This window comes from Thunnus thynnus, chromosome 23 (genome assembly GCF_963924715.1).
Source record: "Thunnus thynnus chromosome 23, fThuThy2.1, whole genome shotgun sequence".
Taxonomy (NCBI): domain Eukaryota; kingdom Metazoa; phylum Chordata; class Actinopteri; order Scombriformes; family Scombridae; genus Thunnus; species Thunnus thynnus.
Genome location: NC_089539.1, coordinates 21,047,344 through 21,073,967, shown reverse-complemented (window position 1 = coordinate 21,073,967; position 26,624 = coordinate 21,047,344). Strand labels below are relative to the sequence as shown.

At 42.4% G+C, this 26,624-nt stretch overlaps 1 protein-coding gene and 1 long non-coding RNA gene across 12 annotated transcripts in view; one reads left to right on the top strand and one right to left on the bottom strand.

Annotated features, from left to right (window-relative positions):
- The window catches only part of LOC137176036 (uncharacterized), a 280,115-nt gene that overhangs the window by 213,809 nt on the left and 39,682 nt on the right, over nt 1–26,624 (top strand). The gene's annotated exons all lie outside the window — the stretch shown is intronic.
- On the bottom strand, nt 1,466–18,757 carry gata3 (GATA binding protein 3). Of its 9 annotated transcripts, none has more exons than XM_067581568.1 (7): nt 18,513–18,757; nt 12,841–12,922; nt 12,271–12,685; nt 10,756–11,289; nt 8,171–8,430; nt 5,705–5,830; nt 1,466–3,172 (listed from the first exon to the last, which is right to left on the bottom strand). In XM_067581568.1, the coding sequence occupies exons 3-7, from the start codon at nt 12,503–12,505 to the stop codon at nt 2,882–2,884; spliced, it is 1,446 nt and encodes a 481-aa protein (XP_067437669.1). In that variant the 5' UTR covers nt 12,506–12,685; nt 12,841–12,922; nt 18,513–18,757; the 3' UTR covers nt 1,466–2,881. The 9 variants fall into 9 exon arrangements, with proteins under 9 accessions (XP_067437669.1, XP_067437675.1, XP_067437672.1 ...); XM_067581574.1 differs by lacking the exon at nt 18,513–18,757 and having other exon boundaries at nt 8,171–8,217; nt 8,374–8,430; nt 10,813–11,289; nt 12,841–14,943; XM_067581571.1 differs by lacking the exon at nt 18,513–18,757 and having other exon boundaries at nt 8,171–8,217; nt 8,374–8,430; nt 12,841–14,942.

The following is a 26,624-nucleotide window of genomic DNA, read 5'->3' as shown; positions in this document are numbered from 1 at the left end:
AATTATTTAATAAATGTGGCAAATACTTTTTTTTTTTACCTTTTTATTCCTACTTAAACCTTATATCTGTATTTCTATTTGTGTTTTACATGTAAAACACTTTGAATTACACTTCACCTGCGTAAAAGGTGTCAGACCAGTCTGAACAGGTCTCAAACTGACCTGCATGCACACATAGAAAATCAAGAAATCATGCAAGAAACCTAAACTGAGACAACTCGAATGCATATGGTTGTTTGTGCATTGTGACGTGCAGAGGGAAGGTTAGTTGCACAGCATCATAAGGCTAAAAACTGAATTTAGGAATAATATATCTTAGGTTTTATGATATACATTGTGAGATATATCTTAAGTTTCCATACCTTCCCATCTAAAACAGCAGCTGTCACTCACTGCTGCGCCTGTCAGATAGTTTTCAGCTCCACAAGAAAATTCCTAATAATACTATTTGTGTATTATCTGTAAAAACAAAGCTCAGACAAGTGTTTTTCTTTGTTCCCCTCCCAGACTAGTAGCGTGTTGTGATATGTGGTCATCGGGACTCGACTGTTTGTAGCTGTTGAACCTGGAGGTATTTGTTCTGAGGGCATCGGGAAATTCTTCTGTGGGAATCCTGAGCGGAGAGGATAACTTCCGGATAGCCTTTTTTTAAAAAAAAGATGTCATTTCATTCAAACGAGGAGGAAGCACCATCCGCTGTGTGGTTAATTCAGTAGTCGAAACCAAACCCTTAGTTCCCCTTTATGTTGCCAGCCAAACGCTAGAATCACAGCTCTAGAGGTGATACATATAGCCGACATACGCTGTGCAGGAAACTGTTCAGCTAGACTGTTTAATCTGCATGCAACGGTTTCAGAAGGAGCTTTTTTTTTTGTTCGTTTTTTAAGCTCAAATGTGCAAAGATGTGACCGTATGATTCAGGAATGAGCTTAACCTCAACACAGGTAGCCAGCTTATGCTAAAGAGAAATATATTTTAGGCCCTAATTAGCTTAAAGTAGGTGTCGCGTCATGTTTTTCATCATTCGGTTGATTAAAAAATGTACAAGTGGCTCCATAAGTGATCTCAAATCAGAGGGAAATGCCTGAAATAATGCTGTTTCCTGATGACTCTTCCTCGCTAAATGAATGATAGATGTTTGGTTTGTGTGTGTAAAGCGTTGCATGTCAGCCGGTGTGTATTTATGTATCAGTAGGATGAGACAAAAGCTCCTACGGTGCCTGGTGTGCCCCCGTAGCCTGTCTGACCCTGCCATTTGATTTGTTCCTCCGTCGCCACTGTTTATTTCAGCTCTTCCTGTTTTTACGCTCGACTGACCGTCTCTGTGAATGCTGGGTAAAAGAGAAAAATGGCGGGATGGCACTTGTTGTGGTTGTGGTGGTGGGCGGGTGGGGTGGGGTGGGGTGTGTTGCAACGTGTCAAAGATCACACGGCGCAGAAAAGAGACAGCTTTCGACCACAGCGCTAACATGTCAACAGAGATTAAACTAGTTTATTATTTTCAAAGAGGGGGAAAAAAAAAAATTACGAAACAAAAAAGCAGTCATATTTTACACTAGTGATTATTATTAAATTTTTACAACCATTCAGTCTGCATAACATAAAGAAATAATTCTACATCTTTGTTTCTTTCGTATTTTTGGTACTCTGATTTATACATACAAATAACAAATACAGGAACTTTTTTCACAATGCATATAATCTGTGGGCAGGAAGAAAGTCTTTCAGGTGATCAAGTGTGTGTGTGTGTTTGTGTGTGTGTGTGTGTTTGTGTGTGTATATGAATGTGTACGTGCGCGCGTCAACACAAACCAATTGCCCGAGACCTATAGCACATCCAAAAAAAAAAAAAAAAAAAAAAAGAAGAGAGACGCCTGCAGCCAGAACTGCTGAGTCTCTGCAAACTTAATGCAACACAATTCACGCAGGCGAAAACCAAGGCCTGCCCTTTCTCAAAAGTCTCTCCCTCTCTCGTCTTCTCACCTCCTCCTCCTCCTCCCTCCTTTTCTATCCTCCGGGACTCGGAGGTGTCCTCTCTCCTCTCCTCACTCCTCCTCCGGCAGCAAGTCTCTCTCCACCTGCTGCGACTCGTACCCTTCTCGTCGTTTAGCTGCCCAGGGGCAAGTTTCCTTTTTTTTTTTCTTACTTAATTAAAAAGTCTTCATTAAATGTACTGTATTTCATACAATTTGTACAAATATATTCAACGTCTGTCTCTCCTCGTCTTCAGCTGAAGAGGAAGAAGAAGAAGAAGAAGGGGAGCGGGGATGGGGGGTGGGGGGTTGGGGGTCAGGGTGGGGGGGGGGTTCCTGTTACACAGGTTGCAAGGTGAAGAGAGGTGGGCTGGGAGATTAAGGGAGAGGGCGTCATAAAAGTTTTTGTAATGTGGTGATGTTTGAGTGGAAAAATGGCTATTTGTACACAAATGGAGCTGTTTTATTCATGGGATCAGCTGGGAGGACAGTGGTGGTGGTGGCGGCGGTGGTGGTGGTGGTGGTGGTTTGGGAAGAAAATGTTCTTTCTCTCCCTGGTTGGAGGGGGGAGAAAAAAAAAAAAGATCTTCCCCCTGGAGGTCAGTGCGCCACAGTCAAGTCAAGTCTGCAAAGCATTCACATCGCAGAGGTACACTTTGATTTTTATAAAAATAAGATACAACTGAGGATAAAGGAGCCTAAGACCTGTCGCTCTCGCACCGCGGCTCGGCGGCGAGACAGGGGGGAGCTTAGGTTGGGCCGAGGAGAAGTTTATTTGTCTTTTTAGGATATGGAAGCAGGTCAGCAGAGGTACCGAGGGGTGTGGTGGCGGTGGTGTTGGTGGTGTTGGTGGTGGTGGCGAGGCCGAGGGTTCAGGAAAGGGGGGAGCGGTGCAGCATAGGGAGGTCTTAACCCATAGCTGTGACCATACTGGAAGGGTGGTGGGGGGCGAACGGGAGGCCCGAGGAAGGGTGCATGGGTGTGGGGGTGGTCAGCATGTGGCTGGAGTGCGAGAAGGGAGGGAAGGATGACATGTGGCGGGACAGCGCGGCCGGGCTGAAGGAGCTGCTCTTGTCCATCAGGCTCTTGGAGAAGTCGTCCATGGTGTCTTGGGACTTTTTGCTCTTCTTGGACTTACTGGACATCTTCCTGTTCCTGGTCTGGATGCCTTCCTTCTTCATGGTCAGAGGTCGGTTGATCTGCTCTCGAAAGGAGACAGAAAAAGATGGCAGATTAGTATTTTGTTGCGACGGATTCGAGTGCAGCACAGATGTCAGGAGCGGAGAGTTATAGCTCCGTTTACATTAAGCAACACAACACAAAAAAGAAACCCAGAGTAAAGGATGTCTCCAAGTTTCTAAATAAATAAGAAAAATGTGGCACAGCTTGAGCTTTTAGTTTCCTTAGAGGCAGATTTGGGGCTTGTGACATAATGATATGTAATGGAGTCCCATTATGAGGCAAATCTGACTGTCTGATCCTGAAAGAGAAGATTGTTTATATATACGCTTTGTGTGTATGTGTCTATCATTGTGTGTGTGTGTGTGTTGGAGTGGATATAAATGTTGATTCCTTTAAGCTGGACTGTATCTGAGGCTGTGGCCATGCCAGAAAGAAAGAGAGGGGGGTAGAGAGTAGAGGAGGGGGGGAGGTGTGGGGGTGGATGGAAGATGGAGAGAGTGTCTGCAGAGCAGAGACGGAGAAGGGTCTGGCAGCTAATGTGCAGCCAGTCAACCACAGAGACACATGGCCATGACGACCGCCGACATCGGCCAAGTCCTCCTCTCCACCCTCCTCCTCAACCGCCACGGCCATCTCCTGGCCAAAATGGCCACAGCTGCCCATATTCCAGCATAGGTTTAGCCGGGAATGAGAGCTGGATGATGGAATTCCGGCTGTGGGCAGGATTATGAAGCAAGGTGGATGAGGCCGACTGGCTTCCTGATCTTTCTGAGCGCTTCTTCCCGGGGAAATGGGAACAGGGATTTCTTCCTCACTCTCTCTCTCGCTGTCTGAGACATTGGCATTTTTTCGCTGACTCTTTAAGCAGAGTGGCCTCGATGATTAGCGGAGGGCAGAGATCTGTAGCCCCCACCCCCCCCTCCCCAGTGATGTGGTTTCATTCTCTAAGATGTGGCTCCATACTGGGTGACTTTCTCTGCCTTGTCTGCGTTGCTTCCAGCTCTGAGGCATGCTACGCCCACCTAAAGCCTGTCAGGCCTCTGCTCTTTGATGCTGAGATGTCTACAGTCTCACAGAGGAAGCCTTGGGCCTCCGGCCTGCGCTCGGCCGCCGCCCCGGCACATCAAACAAAAGCCGAGCCAAAAGTGTTTGAATCAATGACCACCGCAGAATACACACATACTCATATCCTCAGCTAACCACCTGAAACCTCAGCCTCTATACGGAGGTGTCAAAGCTAAAACGCACTGTACATCACTCAGAGACAGAGATGACAAAGATGTCTTTCACACGCGGTGAGAAAACCCCCGATTACTAAAAAGAGGCTCTCTATGTTTGGGGTATTAACAAGGTTTCATGTTTTGTGGCAACTTTTCTGTTTTCACAAGCTACGCTACTTATCTAAGCCGAAGCTTACGGGACAACAGACTGCTACCGTCAGGTGTTTTGGGACAGCACACACACACACACACACACACATCAGCAGCAGCAGCAGCAGCAGAGGCGAACTGGGACTCCACTAAATTCTCCATGAAGAATGTGGAATTTGTTTCAAAGGGAGCAAACCCTAACAGAAGTCTGGATTTACCAAACTAAACTAATTTCACAATTACTCCAAGGTCAGGGTCAGTTCAAATGCTAATATGTAACTGGGAAATATTATTCTTCTCTCCTTTTAACCTTGGTCTGAATCTGGTTTCTGCAGCGCCTAACTATCTGCCAAAAGTAACATGGGAAAATGATTTAACAGGGAGTGCTTGCGTGACAAGCAGGGCAGCAGAGCAGGATACTCTTCCCCCCTTTACACACAGGGATATAGGATATAGGTAACCTTTATCTGTTGTCTGTAAGAGGGAGGGAAAATATTACCTACACGTGGCCTCAGAGCAGTTAGCCTGCTTATTATTATTATTATTATTAGTTTCAAGCACAATGGCTGTTTGATTAAAAGTGACAGCTTTGTGCACAGGAGAGAGGGAGAGGAGAGAGAGAGAGAGAGAGAGAGAGAGGGAGAGATAAACGAGTCCCTGGGGTTTTCAGATTGAGGATGTGAAATGATGTGGTGAGGCGCTAACCAACCCAAAACGAATCAGACGGATTGGTGGTCAGAGGGGGGGACTCCAAGTCCCTGACGCGCTTGGAACCAAAAGGCTAGAAATAAGAAAAAAAAAAAAAAAAAAAAAATCGGCCTGGAAATTAATCGAATTTTAATTAAGCTCCTTCTTTAATATTCAAAAGCAAGGCGGCTGCGGGCTTAGTTCACTTCGGTCTTATACATTTTAGATTCGCACTTACTGCCAATAAATCATATTAATTCTACAGTATTTGTTATCGCCGTGCCCCGGAAATTCTCTGCAGGGACATGTCAGATCAAATATTCAGAGGAGGAAGAGGAGGAGGAGGAGGAGGAGGAGGTGGATGATGGTAACCCAGCAGGACGTGATGAGAAAGAAATAGAAAGATGGGGGGGGGAAAGTGAAGGAATAAATATTTAAAAGACAAGCTTAGATGAGTTCATCAGATAGATCCTATGCAGGTTTATTACTTACATTGTGCAGTTTAAAGTACAGGCCGCAGGCGTTGCACACCGGGTCCCCGTTGGCGTTTCTCCGCCACAGCGTCGTCGTTGTCGTTTGACAGTTTGCGCATGACGTCCCTGCCCGCCTGGCTGCGGACTGTATACACACACACACACACACACACACACACACAGAAACGACAAGAGAGGCCAAAAACGTCACATGACCACGTAATAACCCAATCAACAGAAAGGTTTATTCTGACAGATGTAGCGCCAAGATCCAGGGTTGCCATTTACTACTGAAATATTACATAAAAAACGAAGTGGAGGCATTTTATCATGATTTAAGTGAAATTATGAGATTTTAAAATGCTTCAAGATAAGTAAAAATATAGATTTTTGGTCATTATGGCAACCCTGTATACATGGCGTCTTGCATAGAAGCTAATGTCTATAAATGCAATAAAGGAAAAGGCGGGTGTATTTTTATTTCATATCAGATACATCATGATTGAACACATTTTTTTTTCAGTCATGCGCATTGTGTTAGGATTATTCCAAAAAAAAAAAAAAAAGTGTCGGTCAATAAAGGCTTTATTTTTTTGCTAACTGTAAATACACTCTCAATATCCACCCATGGGAATGCTTTTTTTTTTTGCATTCGGTGCAAGCTGAAAATAGTTTTAAAATAAAGACAGAAAAAAAAAAAACCCAAAAACAGAGCTGCTTTCACTCGAGGCTAAAAATAGCGTCATAGAGCACATACCTCCTGGAGAATAAATATTTACAGAAGACATAAAAGCAGTTCCTTGAAATGGGAGAGCTATTAAATCTGATTAAAATTCCCCTTAAAGTGCGTGTTTGTGCCACGAAGGTTTGTTTTAAATATCGACCTCGTGACAATTGAAATGTAACAAAAAAAAAAAAAAAGAAATAAAGAAAGGGGTGTTAATATAGATTTGGATTCATCTTTTATATTTATATATATATATATATATGAGCAGGCTTTGTATGCTGTGTGTTTTATTTACACACGTGGATATTATGGCTAGAAAATGTGACTAAATGATGCAGTAAAATAAACCATATAGCAATAATTGCACGCCAATTAAAAGCATAATAAGAATGAATTGGGTCTTTTTTTTGGCTTCGCTTCAGGCTCCTAGCTATATAGTAAAGCCTTCACTTCATCCTGACACAGTGAAAGTCATGTCTTCCCATGGATTTAGCTGCCTGCCTGCCTGCCTGCCTGCCTGCCTCACAGCCCAGTCTGCTGCAATGACTTGACATTGATGTTATAATCTCTAAAAACAATCAATAGACAGGTGACCGCAAAGGACACACTAACGCAAAGGACTACATTATCTCTAGCAGGGATTTTCCAATTATACACATGTGGTGGCCTCGTAACCTCTCGCTGCTCTGTGCTTTGAATAACCAATCAGAATAGAGGGATAAATCTTATTATGTCTGCTTAGTTCATATATGATGTGTATGTGTGTGTGTTATGTCTCACCATCCTTTTTTTTTTTTTTTTTTACCACTTTTGTTTGTTGTTTTTTTTATTATTACGCATATGGTGCCACCAAAAAACGTTAAACCTCAGACAAATATGAGCAATAAAAAGACGGCATGGTTGAGTTATTACGCATATTATCAGATTCACGGATCGTATCTTAGTCTTAAATCCTCCTCTGATCTCATTTTATGGCCTCCATTTTTTTTTCAAATCATTCTCCACCGATATATAAATAAAAAAAAAAAACTACTAGGTCAAATGTGGCGTGGCAATTACCCATACCTGACCGTCCTCATGTATTTAAGCAGAGGTTATAACACTAAACAATCTAAAGTCGTGACTGTGTGCTGGCCTGGCTCGGACTCCTGCAGCCTTTATGTTTTGACTGGGGAAGCGGGGCTGTGTTGTTAAAAGCGACTTATCTGCGCTGCTCAGATATCCGGCAGCCTTTTCCTGGGAAGTCGGGTTTTCACATTAGAGAGGAGAGGAGAGGCGAGGTGGAGGAGAGAGAGAAAAGGTCCAGAGCTGGACTGACTGGACAGCCATCTTTTGCCTCGAAAGATTTTTTTTTTTTTTCTTTCTTTCCATGTAGCCAAGAAAGCTGAGGGTCTCCTCTATAAAAGCCAGAGGGGCTTCCCTTTTTTGAAATAACTGCAAAAATAGCTCCACCTGAAGCCATGATATATGCATATATATATCAAAAAAAAATCCCTATAATAGCTTTAAATGCTGAAATGTTTTGTTTGTGCGTTTTTTTGAATGCAGGCCTGCAGCCATCACTGCAACAAACTAGAAGCAGTTTGCTCCAAAATACACATCATGAAAGAGGGGGGGGCCTATATTTGCTCAAACAGAATATTCTGTGGATCAATGACAATTTTAGCAAATAAAAAAATAGCATCGTCATTGCATTTAAAAAAAAAAAAAAATCAACTGTGCAGTTTTTTTTCTATGGTAGTATCTGAAAACAGAGACCTGCACTTGTCGAGTCAATTTCCTGCAGCTAATAGGCCTACTTCTTCCTGGATAGGGGAAAAACAGAGAGAGAGACGGAAATGTCATCAATAGAGAAATGTGGTGGAAACGTACCAGCCGCCGCTTGGGTTTGATGAGAGGGCGATTCTGCCCGTTCATCTTGTGATAGAGTCCGCAGGCGTTACACAGATAGTGACCCGTACCGTCCCGCCTCCACAGCGGAGTCGACGTGGCCCCGCAGTTCACACACTCTCTACCCTCTGCAAGAGCCAACACACACATACACGCACACGCACACACACGCACACGCAAGCACGCACACAAACACAAGCACACAACATGGAGACAGTGTCCAGGTCAGTTGATCCTTTAAAAAAATTCAAATATTTCTTAATGCATCTAATCTAAGCTGAGAATAAAAAAAAAAGGTTAGTAGAATATTAGTTTTATAAAACATGCAAAATGCAGTTAAGTGTTATATCATCTTTACAACAACAAACATTCATAATAATAATAATAATCATAATAATAATGTGATCATTTGCAGGCATAATAAGCATGAATTTTACTGCAGCAATTATTTTATTAATAAAACACACTCACACACACACTTTAAACACATGTGGTTAGTGTTGCTGATGAATAACAGTTGTCTTAAGGTCCATAAGGCAGAAATTATTAAAATAAAACCACAAAATCTTCAAGCTACGTGTCCGTGAAGAGGATTTTTATTTTTTTTAAATAAACAAAATGCTCTTTGCTGCGTGAATATTTAGCAGGCCCTCTTCTTTCTCTCATCAACCAATCTCTCCTTTAAATAATAATAATAATAATATTGATCAATAATAATAATGTGATCTGTAGGTTGGGTTATGTGTGTTTTGAAATTATTGTTGGGGATGGGGTGGGGTGGGGGGGGGGAGTTCAGGTTTGACTGGCACTTCTCTAGTGACACCGACAGGTGAGACGCGCACTAACAGTTTGATTATAGTATAAGAGGGGCCTGAAACTGAAACAAGGGAGCTGCAGTCACAGTCAGATTATTTGAAAGCAGAGACTCACACAGGGCTTTTGTGCAACGCCGAGAGGCTTTTGCATTTTCATGCAGCTGCACTTCCCTTTTTTTTTTGAGCTGCAAACACACACACACACACACACACGCACACACACACACACCCGACTTCTTCTTCACAAAGCGAGAGACGCGTCAGTCCGGGTCGTGCTGTGTTTTAGATGTGACAGACATGCAAGCACCTGGACAAGTATGTCTTTTTTTTTTTTTTTTTTTTTTTTGTTGGCAGGAGAAGATGCTGCTGAAATCAAACAGGAACTGTATCGGATCCAATGCATATGACTTTAGAAAACAAACAAAAACAAAACAAAAAAAACACCAACAGGCCTCTGCAATGCAGATTTTTGTGTTGCACAAGGTGTGTTTTAGCTTTAGAGAGACGCCTTTGAGCGCTTTCTCCAAGTTTCTATGATGCACACACACTCTGCACTGATAACCTCATTAAAACGGGGAATACTCTTCAGATCAGGAAATATCTTTAAATGCACATTATCTCACATTATCCTCGAATTAAAATCTTTATTTGCATTAATGGCCCGGCGTATGATGCTGAATAATCCCGATGATATGCATCAACTAATCCACTGTTTTCTATACTCCCATCAAAGCCGCTGATATTAATCTCATTACAGAAAAAAAACTGCTTTTCAGCGGCGCAGCAACAACCTTTTTTAAAAAAAAATAATTAGCCCGTACAATTTGGAAATATCTTCCCCTCAACTCTCTCTCTCTCTCTCTCTAATTCTCTTCCCTCCCTCGGTAGCTGGTGCACTCTGCCACGGCGACGGTTCACCCGCTTTTTCCCTGTGAATGAACGAGCAGTATCCGGTGCTCTGCCGCTGGGTAAACAATGCAACTGTGGCGTGCACTGGTCTGACAGTAATGGGATTATCTTAAACATATAAACGGGGCGACACAGCCCAGAGAGCTGGCTTCCCCTCTGTCTCTCTCCCTCTCTGTGTTAGTGTTAGAGGAAGACGAGGTGGGGGGGTGGTGGTGGTGGTGGTGGAGGGGTTGAGGGGTTGGGTGGGGGGGTGAGGGAAGAGAGAAAAAAGGACCTAAATTAATCTGAGCGTTCAACTCTGAACTGGTTTTGCGTCATGATGATTTTATTCTGTTGGGAAGAAAATATCCAACAAAAAGTCTGGAGAATTAATTTAATTCAAGAAATTAATTAAAAATATTTTGTAAATTCCTCCAAATATTATTTTAAAATTTAAACTTTCAATTGTTTGTATTATTATTATTATTATCATTATTATTATTATTATTATTATCAGTTGATGATGAAAGAAAGAGCTTTTTAATGCGCCTGTAAAGGTTGACCTGTATGGCCTTTAGCCCCAAAAGGAGAGTTTGTTCATGTGAGGGATGAATGAGCTGCTCATGGGCATTTTTTTTTTTTTTTTTTTTTTTTCTGTCTATATGAGATTAAACATGTCTGATCATTAAGGCTGCAAATCTGGGGAATAATTGTTAGATCAAAAGGGAATGTAATAAAGCGCACGCCTACCTGAACAGGACCTTGTTTTTGGTCTTGTTTTGGAACCATAACTAGAAGATGACCCACCTATCAGGCTACTTGGTGGGAAGAGGCCTGGGCCGTATTCAGGGACATAGGGTGGGTATGTGGCGATGGGGTGGTGGGCAGAGGATGACCCTGCTCCGATTGATGCCACGCTCCGGCTGTGAGCTGACTCCAGTTTCATACTCTCGGCTAGGGTCACCTGGTACTTTATGCACTCTTTATCCTCCTGCCGCCCGGAGCTGCTGGAGCCCGGGGTAGATATGCCCGGGTCCGGGGATACGTCTTTCGGAGGGGTCGGGGGAAACGTGAAGAGGTGCGGACTGGAGTGACCGGTGGACAGGGAGGAGGAGGAGGCCGGGGGGTAGACGGACAGGCTGGCCGGGGAGCCGTGGTGTAAGGGGTTCTTGGGGAAGGGGCTCAGGTTCCAAGGAGAAGTGCTGTGGTGCGGGGCGATGCCTTTGCTCCCCTCCAGCCAGGGCAGAGATCCATGCAGTAATGACGGACGGCACACCTGGCTACCTGAGGCAGCACAGAAACACAAGAGACATCACAAGCTGACACAAGTCTGCAACACCAATAAACACACATTTATTTATTCACCATTAAAGCGTCAGAATGGAGCTTTAAGGCCTTCACATTTACGCACAGATCCACCAAATATATTCACTGACATTTCTGAACGCAGAGCTTTCATGTCATTTGCATCAAGAAGTCCATTCTCAAGACTTTCTATCGAAACTATTTCGCCGTATAGAAATCATTTGATCCCCCTCTTGTGAAGAGAAACTAGACAGTTTCATGTGGCCCCGCACGAGCAGAATTTTAACCTTTTAGCTGTTTCATTGATGCGACACCTGAAAAAACTTGTGAGCCAAAAAAGCCTCAAAAGAAAACCTACGATGTGATTGACTGTTCAGGAAGTTAAACGCTACACTATAGACAACTTCCACAACGTGCTGATGAATAGCAACATTATAATAAAGATACATATTGTGCATGAAAACAGGCTGCCGAGCATTACCAAAATATTCCAGGTGTATCTGTGACCTCTGTGCCAACACGTCTATTTGTTTAAATCCGTAACCAAATACTCGATTGATCCAGAAAACAAATTACGCGCTGGCTTTTGTAAAAAAAAAAAAAAAAAAAAAAAAAAATCTTTGACATATGAGTCAGCTGAATGTTGCTTTATGTTTTGTGAAGTTAGAGAATATGTTGTGATGTGAGCGGCAGAGAGAAACCAAAGACAAACTGGAGGTAAACCATACGTGTTTACGGCGTGGTTTCACAACACTTAGTCTCTCATGATTTTAAGGGCTAAGTCAACTCAGGCCAAAACCGAAACCTGGTCTGTATCACAGTAAGATTACACAAATAATTCCAAACACAGTGACAGTAACCGAGTCTTTTCTGCAGGGATAAATTACGCACAGAGATCTAAACAGCGTAACGTGCACATTATTAAATAAAAAGGGCCTTTTAAAGAGAGCTTTTACTTACTGTGTGGAGGAGGAGGGTACCTCTGGACGGCTCGGACTGAGTTTCCATAGTATGGAGAGACGTGGTTCCCCTGTCCATCGATATTAAAGAGTACATCCACATCGTCAGCGAGGGGATACTGCGAAGGGTCCATGTATGAGTGGCCGAGGCCCGGGTGATGTGAGCCGGGATGCTGCTCGTTCAACACCGCGGGATGATGGCTCATCCATCGTGGCTGATCCGCACTTACTTCCATTGCTTTTGCTCTTTCTTTCTTTTCTTTTCTTTCTTTTTTCTTTTTTTGTGTCTTCAGCAAATGTTCATGCACGCCGAAGCAAACCGGTACAAGTCACAAGATAAGAAATAATCTGTCCCAAATCCGTGTGTGTTTTTTGTGTGTGTTAAATCCACAGGTTCCGCGCTTGCTTCCGATCACCTGGAGACAGAAAGAAGAATATATCGTCTCATTTTCTCATATTTGTTCACATGCAGCACGACTAAACAGCCCAGAGGCTCACGATTTAAGTGAATTTACCCGGGTTTTTTTTTTTTTTTTTAAAATATACATACATATTTAAACACAAAACATACCCCACATTACAAATGCAACAAAGGTGTTGTCATATAAATACGTCCAAAATGGAAACCAGTCCCACGCAGAGTTCCTGAACTTCTTCCTCTCAGCAACACAACACAAAAAAAAAAAAAAAAAAAAAAAAAAAATGTCAGTTTTTCAGCCCAGCCAGCTCAACAAGTAGTAGAAGGTTTAGTGCGGGCGCAGAGCTTGTTTGCAGCCGATGGCTTGACTGCACACTGACCAGCACCAGCAAGTTAAACTCACTGATCAAATCTCTGTTTGTGCGCAGTTGTAGCCCTCTCCATTAACTCCGCTCCTCTCTCTCTCTCTTTCCCTCTCGATCTGTGTGACTCTTGCTCGCTCACCCTTGCTCTACCTCCCTCTCTCTCTCTCTCTCTCGGTTGCTCTCTCGCTTGCTCACTCACTCTCTCTCTCTCTCTTTCCCCCCCTACTTTTTTTTTTTTTTTTTTTTTTTTTTTTTTTACAGTGAAGGCATTCTTTCAGGATGGCGCCAGGCAGCTCAATGCTTGCAGACAGCTGTGGCGCGACGCAACTTAAGGAGGGTCTGTCAGTGTCATCAGTTAAGGGGAGGGGCTTGCCCTAATTGAATATAAACGTGGGCCAGGAGAGATTTTTTTTTTTTTTTCAATGACCTTGCCAAAAAAGATATTATTAAAATAGGGATGTTTCTATTTAGTAGGCCTAAAAAAGAAAAACTGAACACACACTGTGCGCATGAAAAGGTTTTGTGGTGCAAAGTTGAGCATGTAGGAAGTTATAAAGGAAGCTTAAATTAGTCTATAAAATCTTAACATGTGCATAAACATAAATAGATTAAACATAAAAACAAATTCCCTACATTTAAATCCCTCATAAAGGTGTTTTAACCAATAAATCGCATTAAAATAATAATAATAATAGTATAGAATGGATGTTTTTTGATTGAATCAGAGAATAAAGTCACATTTTCAAACAGTCTGCTGCAGTTCATGTGTGCACAGCACGTAGAGAGAGAGATAGAGAGAGAGAGAGAAGAAGAAGAGAAAGGCTGCAGCAGCAGAGCCTGTTGCTCTGGGCCAGTGGCAGGTTGCGGGACATTTTTACGTTCTTAAAATTGTGACAGTGCGTCCTCTCGCGGTGACAGGCACATTATTCTAATGGCAGATCCAAAACTGAGCCGATTTCCTCACCGTGAAGCAGGCACGTACAAGGACGGACGCCTGGGAGACTCAGCTTATAGTCTCCCAAAAAAAATAAATGAAAAAAAAAAAATAAAAGGAAGAAGAAAATCTAATGTATTATTGGCTGTCAGTTATAATACCGGTATCTTTGCAAGAACCTAACCCACTGCAGCAAGTCAAACAGACAAGCAACAATAGCTCATGTCATTATTTATTCAAAAACAGTGCATTAAATGTAACTCGATAGCGCACACAGGGAGTGATTTACCTCACCTCGCTTTGTATATTTTTCCAGCTTTAGCAAATAAATACATATCATTTAAACAGCAACATTTTTTTTTTCCTCCCCTCCTCTCTCTCTAAGCCAGAGACTGTTTCACCCTTTATGTTCAGTGTCACGCAGCCCGTGATGCCGCGCGCGTCTTCAGCGTTATTCCACTTCACTGCGCGGCAGAAATGGAGGGCTGCTCCTTGGGGAAGTATTTTATGTCTAAAGCCCAGTTTGGCTTCTCCTTATACTTTCAGATTGGCAGTGTGTAATAGTAGAGTGGGGTGTGTATGTGAGGGAGGGGAGAGGTGTAGGTTGAAAAGAGGAGGGGGGGGTGGGGGTGCAGCCTCGGCGACGCCACTGGATGTGACGTCACCGCCGTGTAAACAGTCAGGAAATGAACCCTTTCTTTACGGCGCGCAGTCGGGTAGGCAGCGGGAGCGCGCACGCCCTTGCACCACGTAGGTATCAGCGTTATCCTGTGACAGTCTAATATCAGGTAGGGGGTCGATTTGGTGGGTAATTCATTGGCTTGCACAAAAGTGCACTATCAATAATCAATAGTAGGCTGATCAGATAGATAAAAAAGGTGAATTCCGGTAATTAGAATATGTATTTTTTTTGACATGTGAACCTACAGGGCCACACGTTCAGGTGATGACTCCATTAGTGCGTATTTTCGTCTATGTTCCCAATTTATTTCCCCCCACCACCCACCTCCCCCCCCCCCCCTTTCTTTGATATGGAGGTTGTTCCCAGTCGGGCGCGTGGGAGCACAGACTGAGAGAGACTTGGCAAAGCGTCGTATTTTTCCTCTCCAGGATAGCCCTACCTGGAGAGAGAGAGACAGAAAGAAGGGAGCGTTTCTCACTCAGGCAAACCTGAGACTGAACTTGGATGCAAACCGCTGTAGCTGCCATTGTCAAGCTGTCAGCGGACTCGTGTAATTATCCTCTTGAAAAAGTATCGCGGAGCCATTATCCACAAAGTACCCGTTATAGGTGCTCGGAGGCAACACATGACGGTAAATGTAGCCTAAAATCCCGATTATGTTTTTTTGTTTCTTGACTGGATGTATCGAAGCTTAGAGAATGGGACATGGAAGCCATCCCATGACTTGATTCCCAAGCCTCGGTGTCAATAACGCCGGAGCTTATTCAGCTCGGGAATAAGACTGGCTCTCTCTTTAAAAAGTTGTCATTTATAATCCCAAAACTGTCGACGCGAAAGGGGAGAAATAGCTCGTGGCTTGCAGCTCTCTTTCTCCTCCAGTGTGTGTGTGTGTGTGTGTGTGTGTGTGTGTGTGTGTGTGTGTGTGTGTGTGTGTGTGTGTGTGTGTGTGTCAGAGCCTCCTGCGTGAGTCTATTTTTGAAGTTAATGGCCTACAAATAACAGTGGCTGCCGTGCGTAAAGGTTGATTCATAAAAGCAGGCGAGAGGCCAGTTCGGCTTTTGATGGCAGAGATCATTTCTGGGTGATTATGTCAGCCAGCTCTGATTAAAATCAAGACATGGCACTGTTGTGTTGTTTTTTTTTTCTTCTCTCTCTCTCTCTATGTTGCGGCTGAGAATTTAAGACACGAACGGATTATTCCATTGCCAATGTAGGGGATGAAATGTTTTAGATAACGTGCGTGCGTGTGTTGACTTTGTCCTTTTAGCTTCCTGTGTATGGCTTCATCAGCAATTACAATCACTGTTTGTCCTCATATAATAGTTTCCTTCCGTCAGCTGATTAATCAGGTCAGGGGGAGATAAAAATCACACAATAATAATACATTATATGTTACAATAATATCACACCACAGGTCTACTACAATAACAATAATAATAATAATAATAATAATAATAATAATAATAATAATAATAATAATAGCTTTAATTCCATGCACATGCAAGCGCTTCAGAAACAAGAGCAGACACGTGAGGTGCAATTTTAAATATATTAATTGTACAAGTGTGTGTGTGTGTGTGTTTAGTATTTCATTAAGGCCTGAATCATCAAAGGTTTTGGCTCGTAATGTGTAACATTTAGCTTATCATTTATTCCAACACAAACAGGCTCCACTACTATTATCATTTTTATCTTGATAGCAACATTTAAAATTTAAAAAATAAGAAGCAGGTGGCGACAAGTCAACGGAGGGAAAAACGCGAAGGAGAACGTTATTTATTGATAATAATATATAAACTGAAGGCGGCCTGATGCTGCCTGTGTAGTCTGATATAACAGCTCAGCCGCTGATTAGAAACGCTACAGGCCACTCGTGATGTAAATGTGAGATAAATTCATAGTTATATATATACTCATTTATAACCTACATTTTTTAAAAACCTGTATAGCACCTCAGGTAGTCTATGTGTTACACTCATGTCCCTGTGAGTCATTTGTCACCTTTCAAGTCTTTTCAAGAAAAAAAAACCAGGCTGCTTTTCTGTCAGCATGTGAAGCAACTCGGCTTCTTAGAACAAAACGAGGGCGTCAAATTCTGCTTGTCGAGCGCTTGAAACTTGAAAACAAGACTTGGATTTCCTAGAATGATTTTAAAAATGAGAGCTTCAAGCTTGTTTGATAAATCACTCTTTTTTTTTTCTTCTTTTCTTCGAGTGTAAAAGAAAAGTAGCACTCGTTTTTCCCAACGAGAGAGAGAGAGAGAGAGAGAGAGAGAGAGAAGAAAAAAAAAAAGAAAAACAAAACGGTCTGCCAATTGACTGTCTGTGATGCTTATCTGTGTCTATATCGCTTCTCGCCAGACTCACTGATGTAATCTTTCATTTAACGTACGGGGGCCTTTTCACCTCTTAGCCTATATATTCCCCACTAGAAACAAAGTCATGCAGCGGTTTCCTTTTTTTTTTTTTTTTTAGGGCTAATTTATTAATTCAAAGCACCGGATTAGAAACACAATCATTTGCCAGAATTTAAATTTGAGCTCATAATTAACCCACAACCTAAAAAAAAAAATAAAAAAAAAAAAGCCGGTGTGACAGCTGCGTAATAACGTGAGGAAACGAAATTCAAATACCTGCTGCTCATCTCTGTCACTCTCGAGGCCGATTGCTTGGACTTTCATCCGCAGGGTTTAAAAAGATATAATAATAATTTAATAACATTACAATATTTAATCTAACACGTGGCTATATTTATTTTTTGGAGAGCAGAGAGAAAAAAAATGGAGAAAAACGTTATAAAAACAGGCAGATGAGATCAATACAACGGGTGCGCGAGGCGTCTCTCTCGCGCTCTGTGCTCCCTGTGCATGCAAATAGCCGTTAGAGCTCTTGGCCCGTGACAGTGCGCGTGTGATGCCCTTAATTTGGCATCCTATATTCATTCAAACAGCGGCTCTCTCTCCGCCATATCAAGACATATCGACCAAAGACGAGATGGAGGAAACTAATAACGGGGGGGGGGTGGAAAACGCAGCCTCAGCAAGCCCGACTCCTTCTTTTTTTTTTTTTTTTTATGACCCGCCGGCAAGGTAATCAGATCAATTTCACGGCTTGTATGGGATTCTGCCTGTACCACCAACCTGAGCGGTAGGTAATAGGTCGTTAAAAACCCTCATCTGAGCTATTTGGAAGCAGGTAGCTAGGTATTTTAAGAAATTTCACTTGGCTGTCGTTTAGCTTTTAGACATTTCAATCCCAAAGTCGTGCTTTGCCACATGCCTGAGTGTGAGCAAGAAAGAAAAAAACAAGGGCGACAGTTAGCCTATTATTAGCAAAGCAAATTTTGTGTAATAAAAAAAAAGAGAAGAAGAAGAAGAAGAAATCGCCCCGGACGTTTAGGTCAGGAACAAACACAAGCAGCTCGTAGCGACGTTAAAGGCAACAATGGCGGTCGTTATGCATGTTGTAGCCAGTATTATCACCACTACAGCCCCCCTCTTTTTCTCTCTCTCTCTCTTTCAGCAAGTGCACACAGCCGCTGGAGAGAAATGGAGGTGTAACCGGTAGCTTTATCGCTACCGGTTATAATGAAATTAGCTTTTAAAAAATAAAAATTCTCCGTTTATTTTCCGTTTAAGACTAACATGCAGAGCAGCTCGTAAAAGTTTCCAATCATTCACCAGACTAGCGATATCAGTGAGCTCTCTCTCACACACACACACACACACACACACACACACACATACATACATACATACAAAAGCCACTGAGAGAAGAGGCTGCCGATTGGACAGAGCATTTAGGATGCACCGGCTTCATCCGAGCAAATCTAAATATTTACTGACCTGTTAGTGGACGCTGGACGGTGAGAGGTTGGGTGTTTTTTTTTTTTTTCCACCCCTCTCTGCAGATGTGAAGAAAGAGTGACATAGAGATGGAAGCGCCGGTGGCATTTAGAGAGACAGACACACAGAGAGAGAGAAAGAAAGAGAGGGCGAGAGTGAGAGCGGTGGACTGGGAGGGAAAAACACACACACACACACACACACACACTCGCTTACACACACTCTCTCTCTCACTCACACACACACACACACACACAAGGTGGCGATGGTGGTGCGCGCGCGCGCCCTCGGTCCCGGAGTCACATCATCAACACACCGCGAGGAGAAAACACGCGCGCACATAGGCTACCGGGCAGGCTGCACACGCGAATACGGGCCAACCAAAGGCGGCCTCTTTACCGTACTTACTGTACTGTGCACGCCAGCTCTTCCGGGTTTGAGCATCACAAGTTAGAGGAATAGAAACCTAATTAGAGGCAATAAAAACCAATGGGAATAAATTAGAAAAATGAATAGTGCACTATTATTTCATTATTAGCAATTTATCACACATTTTTGCACGTTAAATGCTGTCAAATGGCTCTGAAATGTGTTGCTTTTATTATTGTTTTTTGTTTTTTATCTTTATTTTGATTTTTATGTATAATAAAGGTAAAGCAGGTACAACCTGATGATGCGTTCAGGTGACGCCCACAGTTGTAGGCCAAAAGTAAATGCCTGCCTTTAGTCAGATGAATATTTTTGGGGGGGGTGAAAGAAAAAGAAAAATCACAATATGCCACTTTTAAACATGATTTTATATGATTTTGTGGCTGAGCAAAGCAGGCTGTGTTGTGTAAGTATTATTATCTATATAACCTCCTTATAAGAATGTCGCCTGTACAGTTTGTGCTCTGGAGATATTTCTGTGCAGAAGCACAAGATCTCTCCGTGACACACAAAATGTTGCGCCTCCTTTTGTGTTGGAAGAGGAGCCCTTTCTCTCCTCTGCCACAAAAGGACAGATTAAGCCATAGCTGGTGTCTAATCAACACCAAAAGATCCGCGCCAAACTCCACAGCAATTAGAGCTAAATCTAAACAACGCGCATGCAAACAAATCTGAAATCTTTCCGTATCAATATGGTAATCTGATCGGAGCTGCGTTGTGGCTTGGTGGTTTTAGCAGATGCTCTGCAACGTCAAAGCTTCACATACATCCACCACCACTAACCCGGAGCATATAGAGGCCTGCTAGCCTGCTTATTGACACCATGGTTGATTGAAAGGAGCACCAAGCAAATCCGATCCTTCTCTCTGTGAAATGCACTGAGGAGAGGAGAGAGGAGAGAAGAGGAGGAGAGGAGAGGAGAGGAGAGGAGAGGAGAGGAGAGGAGAGGAGAGGAGAGGAGAGGAGAGGAGAGGAGAGGAGAGAGGAAGAGGAGGAGAGGAGAGGAGAGGGAGGATGCTGGAGGCTTGGCATCTCTCGTGTTGCGCCTTGACTCTCTGAAGGAGAATGTAAACTGATCACACCCAAATCTATATTTGGGGAAGCAATTCAATTAAGGTAATAAATTAAAGATAATTGGCGCAAACCTCGTTGTATAAACTTACGAACGCGACCACAGCCAAACGTGTCTTTTTTTAAAAAAAAAAAAAAAAAAAAAAAAGACCCCAATGAATAATTCAGTGTTTCCATGCAGGGTAAAGCGGAGCTTTTCATTTATGGAATTAGTAATTCAATATCTAAATAGAATTACAAAATAACACATCCAGATAGTAATGATTTATTAATCTGCTTTTGACGTAAATAAAGTGCTTATTTCTGGAATTATTAGCTGTGCGATTTGAATGTAAAGGTGAAGTTAATATGCGTCTGTGATAAATGCGCATACTGATGGCTTTGATATAAGCTGGAGAAACAACGGTTAAACCAGTATTTACGCCGCAGATAATTAAAGCATATTATAGGTGTAATAAAAAGATTAATTACGAGGGGAAATAACGAGAATCAATTTCTGTCTCGTTCAGTCGGGATAGAATTAAATAAAGGAGTGGGGGGGAAACACGTTTTATTTCTGAAAGAAAACATATAAAATGAGACGTTATTCTTTACATTCAATCCTTAATTAATTGTAAATGGAAAGTGTAAACGGCCTTGATGCTGTTGTAGGGTTTACCTTGCATTACTAGGCCACACAGTGAATCACATTATTTGGGTATACACAAGTCTCTCCGAACCGGGGCTTGTAACGGGGAGAGAGATGCCCAAGTCCAAAGTCACGCTCCCCCATCCTCACCCCCTACCCCCCCCTTTTTCTCCCGCGTGCGCCCCCGCCGCCGTGAAATCGCGTGATTAATGTAGAATTTGACGCGAGCTCCCGCGTGACAGCAAGAGGCTTGACAACAGCAAAGCACAAACCCTCCGGTACACTGGGCCATAATAACAAGCAGAGCCTGCGCACACTGGCCTTTTTTTTTTTTTTTTTTTTTTTTTTTTTTTTATATTCCCATCAGTTCTATCACAGCCAGCTGATATTTATAATCTCCCCAGCAGACAGAATGAGGAGTTATAATGTCACCTTTATATTCTGATTAAATACAGCTGCTTTTTTTTTTTTTTTTTGAGAGTTTTCAGTTTCGGATTGTACAGCTGCAAAACACCCCAACACCCACCCACCCACCCTACCCTACCTCTCCCACCCTCCTCCTCCTCCTCCTCCTCCTGCACCGTGGCTTTTCTGCCCCGTTAGTGCATAAACGGAGTAAATCATTTACGGTCACCCGCTCTTACAGCCTCCCTGATGTAGCCTAAATTTTATTAGACACTTCCCACTCCAAATGCGAAATAAATGCTGCAGTATAGCCTATATATATCTCCCCTTTCCTCCCCTGCCTACATGATTCTCCGCTGTATGTCGAATAAGATGACCTTAATTTGAGACAAAACACCTCCAAAAATGTATGGGCCACGTATTATCTATTTACTTATTTATTTCCTCAATGTGTTTTATTATTCTCGTCCTGTGCACTCTCTCCAAACGTTAAGCCAATGTCTGTGTGTGTGTGTATGAGTGTGTGTGTTTTTTTTTTTTTTTTTACACGGCGGCTTCTCCCTGCGATTTTATTTTAAAATATTAGGCCGAGGTGGGGAGAATTATAAACGACTCTGCTCTTATCTGCTCCCTTCACGTATCCAGGATCACAGAAGCTGATTAAGAAAGAAGTCACAGCCAACGCTGGATTCATAATGATTTGGAATAATGAATCCTTATCTCCCCTCTGCAGATTATCAGCCTTTCAGCTCGCCATGTTTTGTTACATGGGATAATTTATTGCATCTAATACATCACAATGAATCTGATGGGGGAAAGTGATGGCCATGTTAGGAGAGAGGCTGCGTTTTTTTTTTATCCTGGGGCAATGAAATGCCTTTACGATTTTTAATTGGTAAAATATAAGGGGGATCTGATAAAAAAAAAAAAGAGAGAGAGAGAGAGAGAGGAAAAAAATAGAAGCACAGAGGTATAATCTTGCCTGCTAGTGTTCCAGCAGCACTCTGCACTATAATTAGTGTGTCAATTTCAACCTGAAATTAACAGCATCGACCTGCCATCTCTGCTTACGCACGTGGAGTCAGCTAGATCCTAATTTCGCATGATTTATTTTTCACCAAGAAGAGATAATTAATCATAAACACTGGGAGAGAGAGAGAAAAAAAAACGGCGCAGCAACGTGGAGATAACAAAATATTTGCATCTAAAAAGATTCGATGAAGCTAATTCGTTTTCTAACCCCCCCCCTTCTTCTTCTTCTTCTTCTTCTTCTTCTTCTCTCCATCCCTGAGCCCACCTGATGTAGCCAGTTCTCACGAGCACCTCCAAGATTTTTTTTTTTTTTTTTTTTTAATAATTTTCCATGATTAATCTTTGGGTGGCGATATATCATTAATCACTACATAAGGTGGGGAAACAGAGGCATGTGGTGGTGCCTCCTCCTCCTCCTCCTCCTCCTCCCCTCCCTGCGTAAATAGCGACTACACTGTGGGAACTGTATTGTTGGATTGTGGATGTGTAGCATCATGTGCATGGTGGTGTCACTGTTGTTGGGAAGCATGCCATCTTTCTTTTTTTTTTTTTTTTTTTTTTATTGAAAGGGGTGGGAGGTGTAGCCTAAAAAAAAAAAAAAGCACCAGGATGTGTAGTGTGCAGAAGCGAATATAGTCTAATGTAATAATATAATAAAATAATAATAAAAATGTGTAAGTATATACATTTATTCTTATTATTGGATCATCATTCTTTGTTTGGAAGTCATCATTGGCACGGTGCCCGCGCATCTCTGAATTTTTTGGATGGCGCTGTGTTTAAACTTGGGCATGCTCACCGTGCCAGGATAAATTTGCATTTTATTTGCAGCTGTAATTAGCTGATCAGCATCTCTCTCTCTCTTTCTCTCTCTCTCTCTCTCCCTCCCTCTCTCCCTCTCTCTCTCTCTCTGTCTGCCCATCTTTCTTCTCATTATGATTTAGTATTTTCGCCTCCTCTTTCACTGCCTCTCCCCAATCCCTCATTTTCCAATGTCCTGGCAACGCCACCAGATGTTTATCGCTTTTATACCCAGGGACACTGCCATGTCAAACAAACCGGGGGATGGACACTTACAGGCGGCTGGGTATCCAGGCAGGCCCTCCCTCTCTCTCCCTCTCTCTCTCTCTCTCTCTTCCTCTCTCCTCCTCCTCCTCCTCCTCCTCCTCTTCTTCTTCTTCTTTCCTGGCTGAGCAGAATAATCCTGGACTGGGTGGCCACTGTGGAGTCCAGTGAGGGTTTCATATGAAAGCAAAACAAAAAAAAAACCCAACCAGGATCACGTTGGTTGTTGCGTAAAAAAAAAAAAAAAAAAGGTCCCCCTGAAATAGCCCGATTTAATTCACACTGTGAAAGAAAATCTTAATCTTTTTGTCTGTTCAGAAACAGGCCATATAGGTTGATGGGGAGGCTGATGCGGCGGTAGATAGAGATGTGGAGATTAGCCCTAATGAGATGCGAGGCTGGGGAGTTGGGGAGAGGCGAGGAGAGGAGAGGGGGGGGACAAACATCCAGGCAGGAGTCCTCCCAGGAGAGAGCCGCACAATGCAACCTGCCTGTTATCTGCAGGGGAATGTACTCTCTCTTTAATGAGCAGTCGTTTATTAAAAACACACACTCTTTTAACCTCATAATTGAAAAAAAAAGAAGAAGAAGAAGAAGAAGAAATGGCTTTGCAGGAAGCGCCTCGACCCCCCACGTGGCAGCTGTGCAGCTTCCACTACACACACAGAGAGAGAGAGAGCGAGGACGTATACAGTAGCTATCTCCATGTAGATCACCTGTGTTGCAACAATCACAACAACACGTTAGAGGGGTTTTTGCAGAGCCCCCCCTCCCCTCGGTTGGCCATGATATACAAATATTTATCCACTGATAAGGAACCGCCACCATAGCAGATAACCTCCTATTCCACTGCGTCAGGACTCTTTTGTCTGTTACAGTCTCAGCAATTACAAAAACATCTCTTCCCTCCTTCTGTAAACTTCTTCTTCTTTGCTTTTTAATTCGTTAAAGCGTTATTAGGAGACTCCCTATAAGCCGCTTTAGTCAATGACTGTTTGTGGGGTTGTGGAGTCTGGAAGAGAAAGAAAAGCAGAGGAGGAAAGAGAGAGAGAAGGAGGAGGAGGAGGAGGAGGAGGGGAGGGGGGCAAGAGTGGGAGGAGGGCCCCCCACCCTAAAAAATAGATGAATGAATGAAAGAGTGGCTTGATTTTCCCCGCAATCTACGGAACAAATGGCTAACATTTAACGTTTACACCCTGCCTGGCGACTCACTGGCGCTGCGGGGCCGAGCCGAGCCGGGCTAAAGTGTCCCGAAAGCCTTTGGAAGGGTGTAAGTCCCCCGGCTATCGGGTTCTCCAGATCCCCTTTAAATGACTGTCAAAGAGGCAAATATCAAATTGCACGGGGGTCTCACTGTGCCCCCCCTCCACCCCCCACCTCCTCCTCTCCTCTCCTCTCCCGCCGCCCTCTCCCGCTCTTTCAGACTGGCACCAGCAATGCGTTACTGTAATCTGATTACTTCTCCAAAAGCAGGCAGGGATTACCACGAGAAGTTTTTTTTATTATTATAAGACACCTGACAACAAATATCAAATGAAAAAAATAGTTTTTAATGAAAAGAGAAGCAATTAGAAGCGATTTTGAGGAACTATTTACCCAGTTTGAGACATAAATAATCTAACTAAGCATTAAAATAAATGCTATGAGAAGACAGTATATTGGACGAAGCCATAAAGTGCAGATTAATCAATTAAAAAGCAGCTGAGAATAGTCCTGACAGCTCACTGTTGACTGCATGTTGCAGCGCTGCCAGTGTCATGAATGCATAGATTCTGCAGGTGTAGATGTGGTAAGTTTACACTGACAGTAACCTCAGAAACCAGCATCACACACAAGTTTATTACCAAGTAGGTTTACACATTCAAGGGATTTCCCTTATTGCGGTGCGTAGATATACTGTATATCTTATCGATATTTTCAGGTGTGATATATCAGCAAAATAAATAGATTTTTATCAGGTTTTAATGAATGTGTCGAGGGTTAAAATTCTCCACTTTGGTTTAGTCTAATTTAATAATAATACTACTGCTTAATAATCATTAAATTCAATCATTAATTATTAATTATTATCATTGTTCTTTCTGTTGTCCAGTCACACATCACATTATGAAATCACACCATATGAACACACATGTGAACTACTAGTGAGGTCAATAGTACCACTGACAGCCTACACCAGTGGTACTCAAACTAGGGGTTGGGCCCCCCCTAAGGGGTCATAAGATGAATCTAAGAGGTCAGGAAACGATTAGCAGAAAGGGAAAGCAGTAGAAACATATTTCTGTTACACAAAGTTGTATTTATTTTCTCACATTTGGATGATTTGACATGTTCAGACTAATAAAAAGTATTAAAACAAAACAATCTGAGGAGGAAAAATCTCCTTTTTGGTTGAAGTGGACATGTGCGGCCTGTGTTGAGTGGTCACAAGTAGACAAAGTTTTCCTTTTTAAAGGGTCAAAAGCCAAAAAACATTAGCAACCACTGGCTTCCACTATATCATGATTAATTAATATCTTTAAATGAAGATCTATAATTGAAATATTTTCCTTATATGTTTAAAAAAAAGATTCCTGCAGCTTTAAACTGAACCATGTGGTGCATGTTTGATGGGTCTAATTTAAACACATCTGAACATATGCTACATGTTAGCGTGTTGCTAATTAAACACTATTTAATCCACTCTGATAGTCCAGTAATTCAAGGAAAACAACAACCATAACTAGCCTGTATTTTTAGTTTCTATTTCACACAAAAATAAGCATGAATCTATGTTTGATACTTGATGTTATGATGCTATTTTACCATCTATGAATCTCATCATTCAGGCTTATCTCAGCCTACAAAAGGTGAATATAAACTGCAGGCTATAAAATCTATAGTGGAATAATTTTCGGATGGTTCCCCAAGTTTCCCAAATTAGACACACAGTCTGTAGAAAATAACACATCCCTTCTTCTTCTTCTTTTTTTTTTTTAAACAGTGTATAGCCTTATCTACAAAAGGCCTATGCATTGTCATTAATCTTCACCAGGCTAATTAAATTAATCCATCGCCTCTTGGCATTGGAATATAACGACCACCACTAAATCCGCTGCAGGATAACGGATTTGTTTTTGAAAAAGAAGTTCCCTGCTTTTAATAGCTTACATAAAAAAAACCCACCAGGCCGGAGTCATTATCAGTTGATTTATTTATTTATATTTTATTTATTTAGCCTACTTTTTTTTCTAACCGGACGATTCCAGTAAATATTCACCTTTTGGTGCGTTTTTTTTTTTTTAAACGGAAGGAGGCTGGAGAGTTTTGATTGACAGTCCGTCCGCGGGATCATGTTTAATCCCTGCCTCTCTCGAGCCTGTTCAGAACTCATTTCTCCACCGCGAGATGGGGGACTCAGATGGTTGCCGGGGCAACGGCGATAGTGCTAAGCCATTTCCATTTTCTGCGAAGAGGGTGGGTGGGTGAGGAGTGTGGAGGGG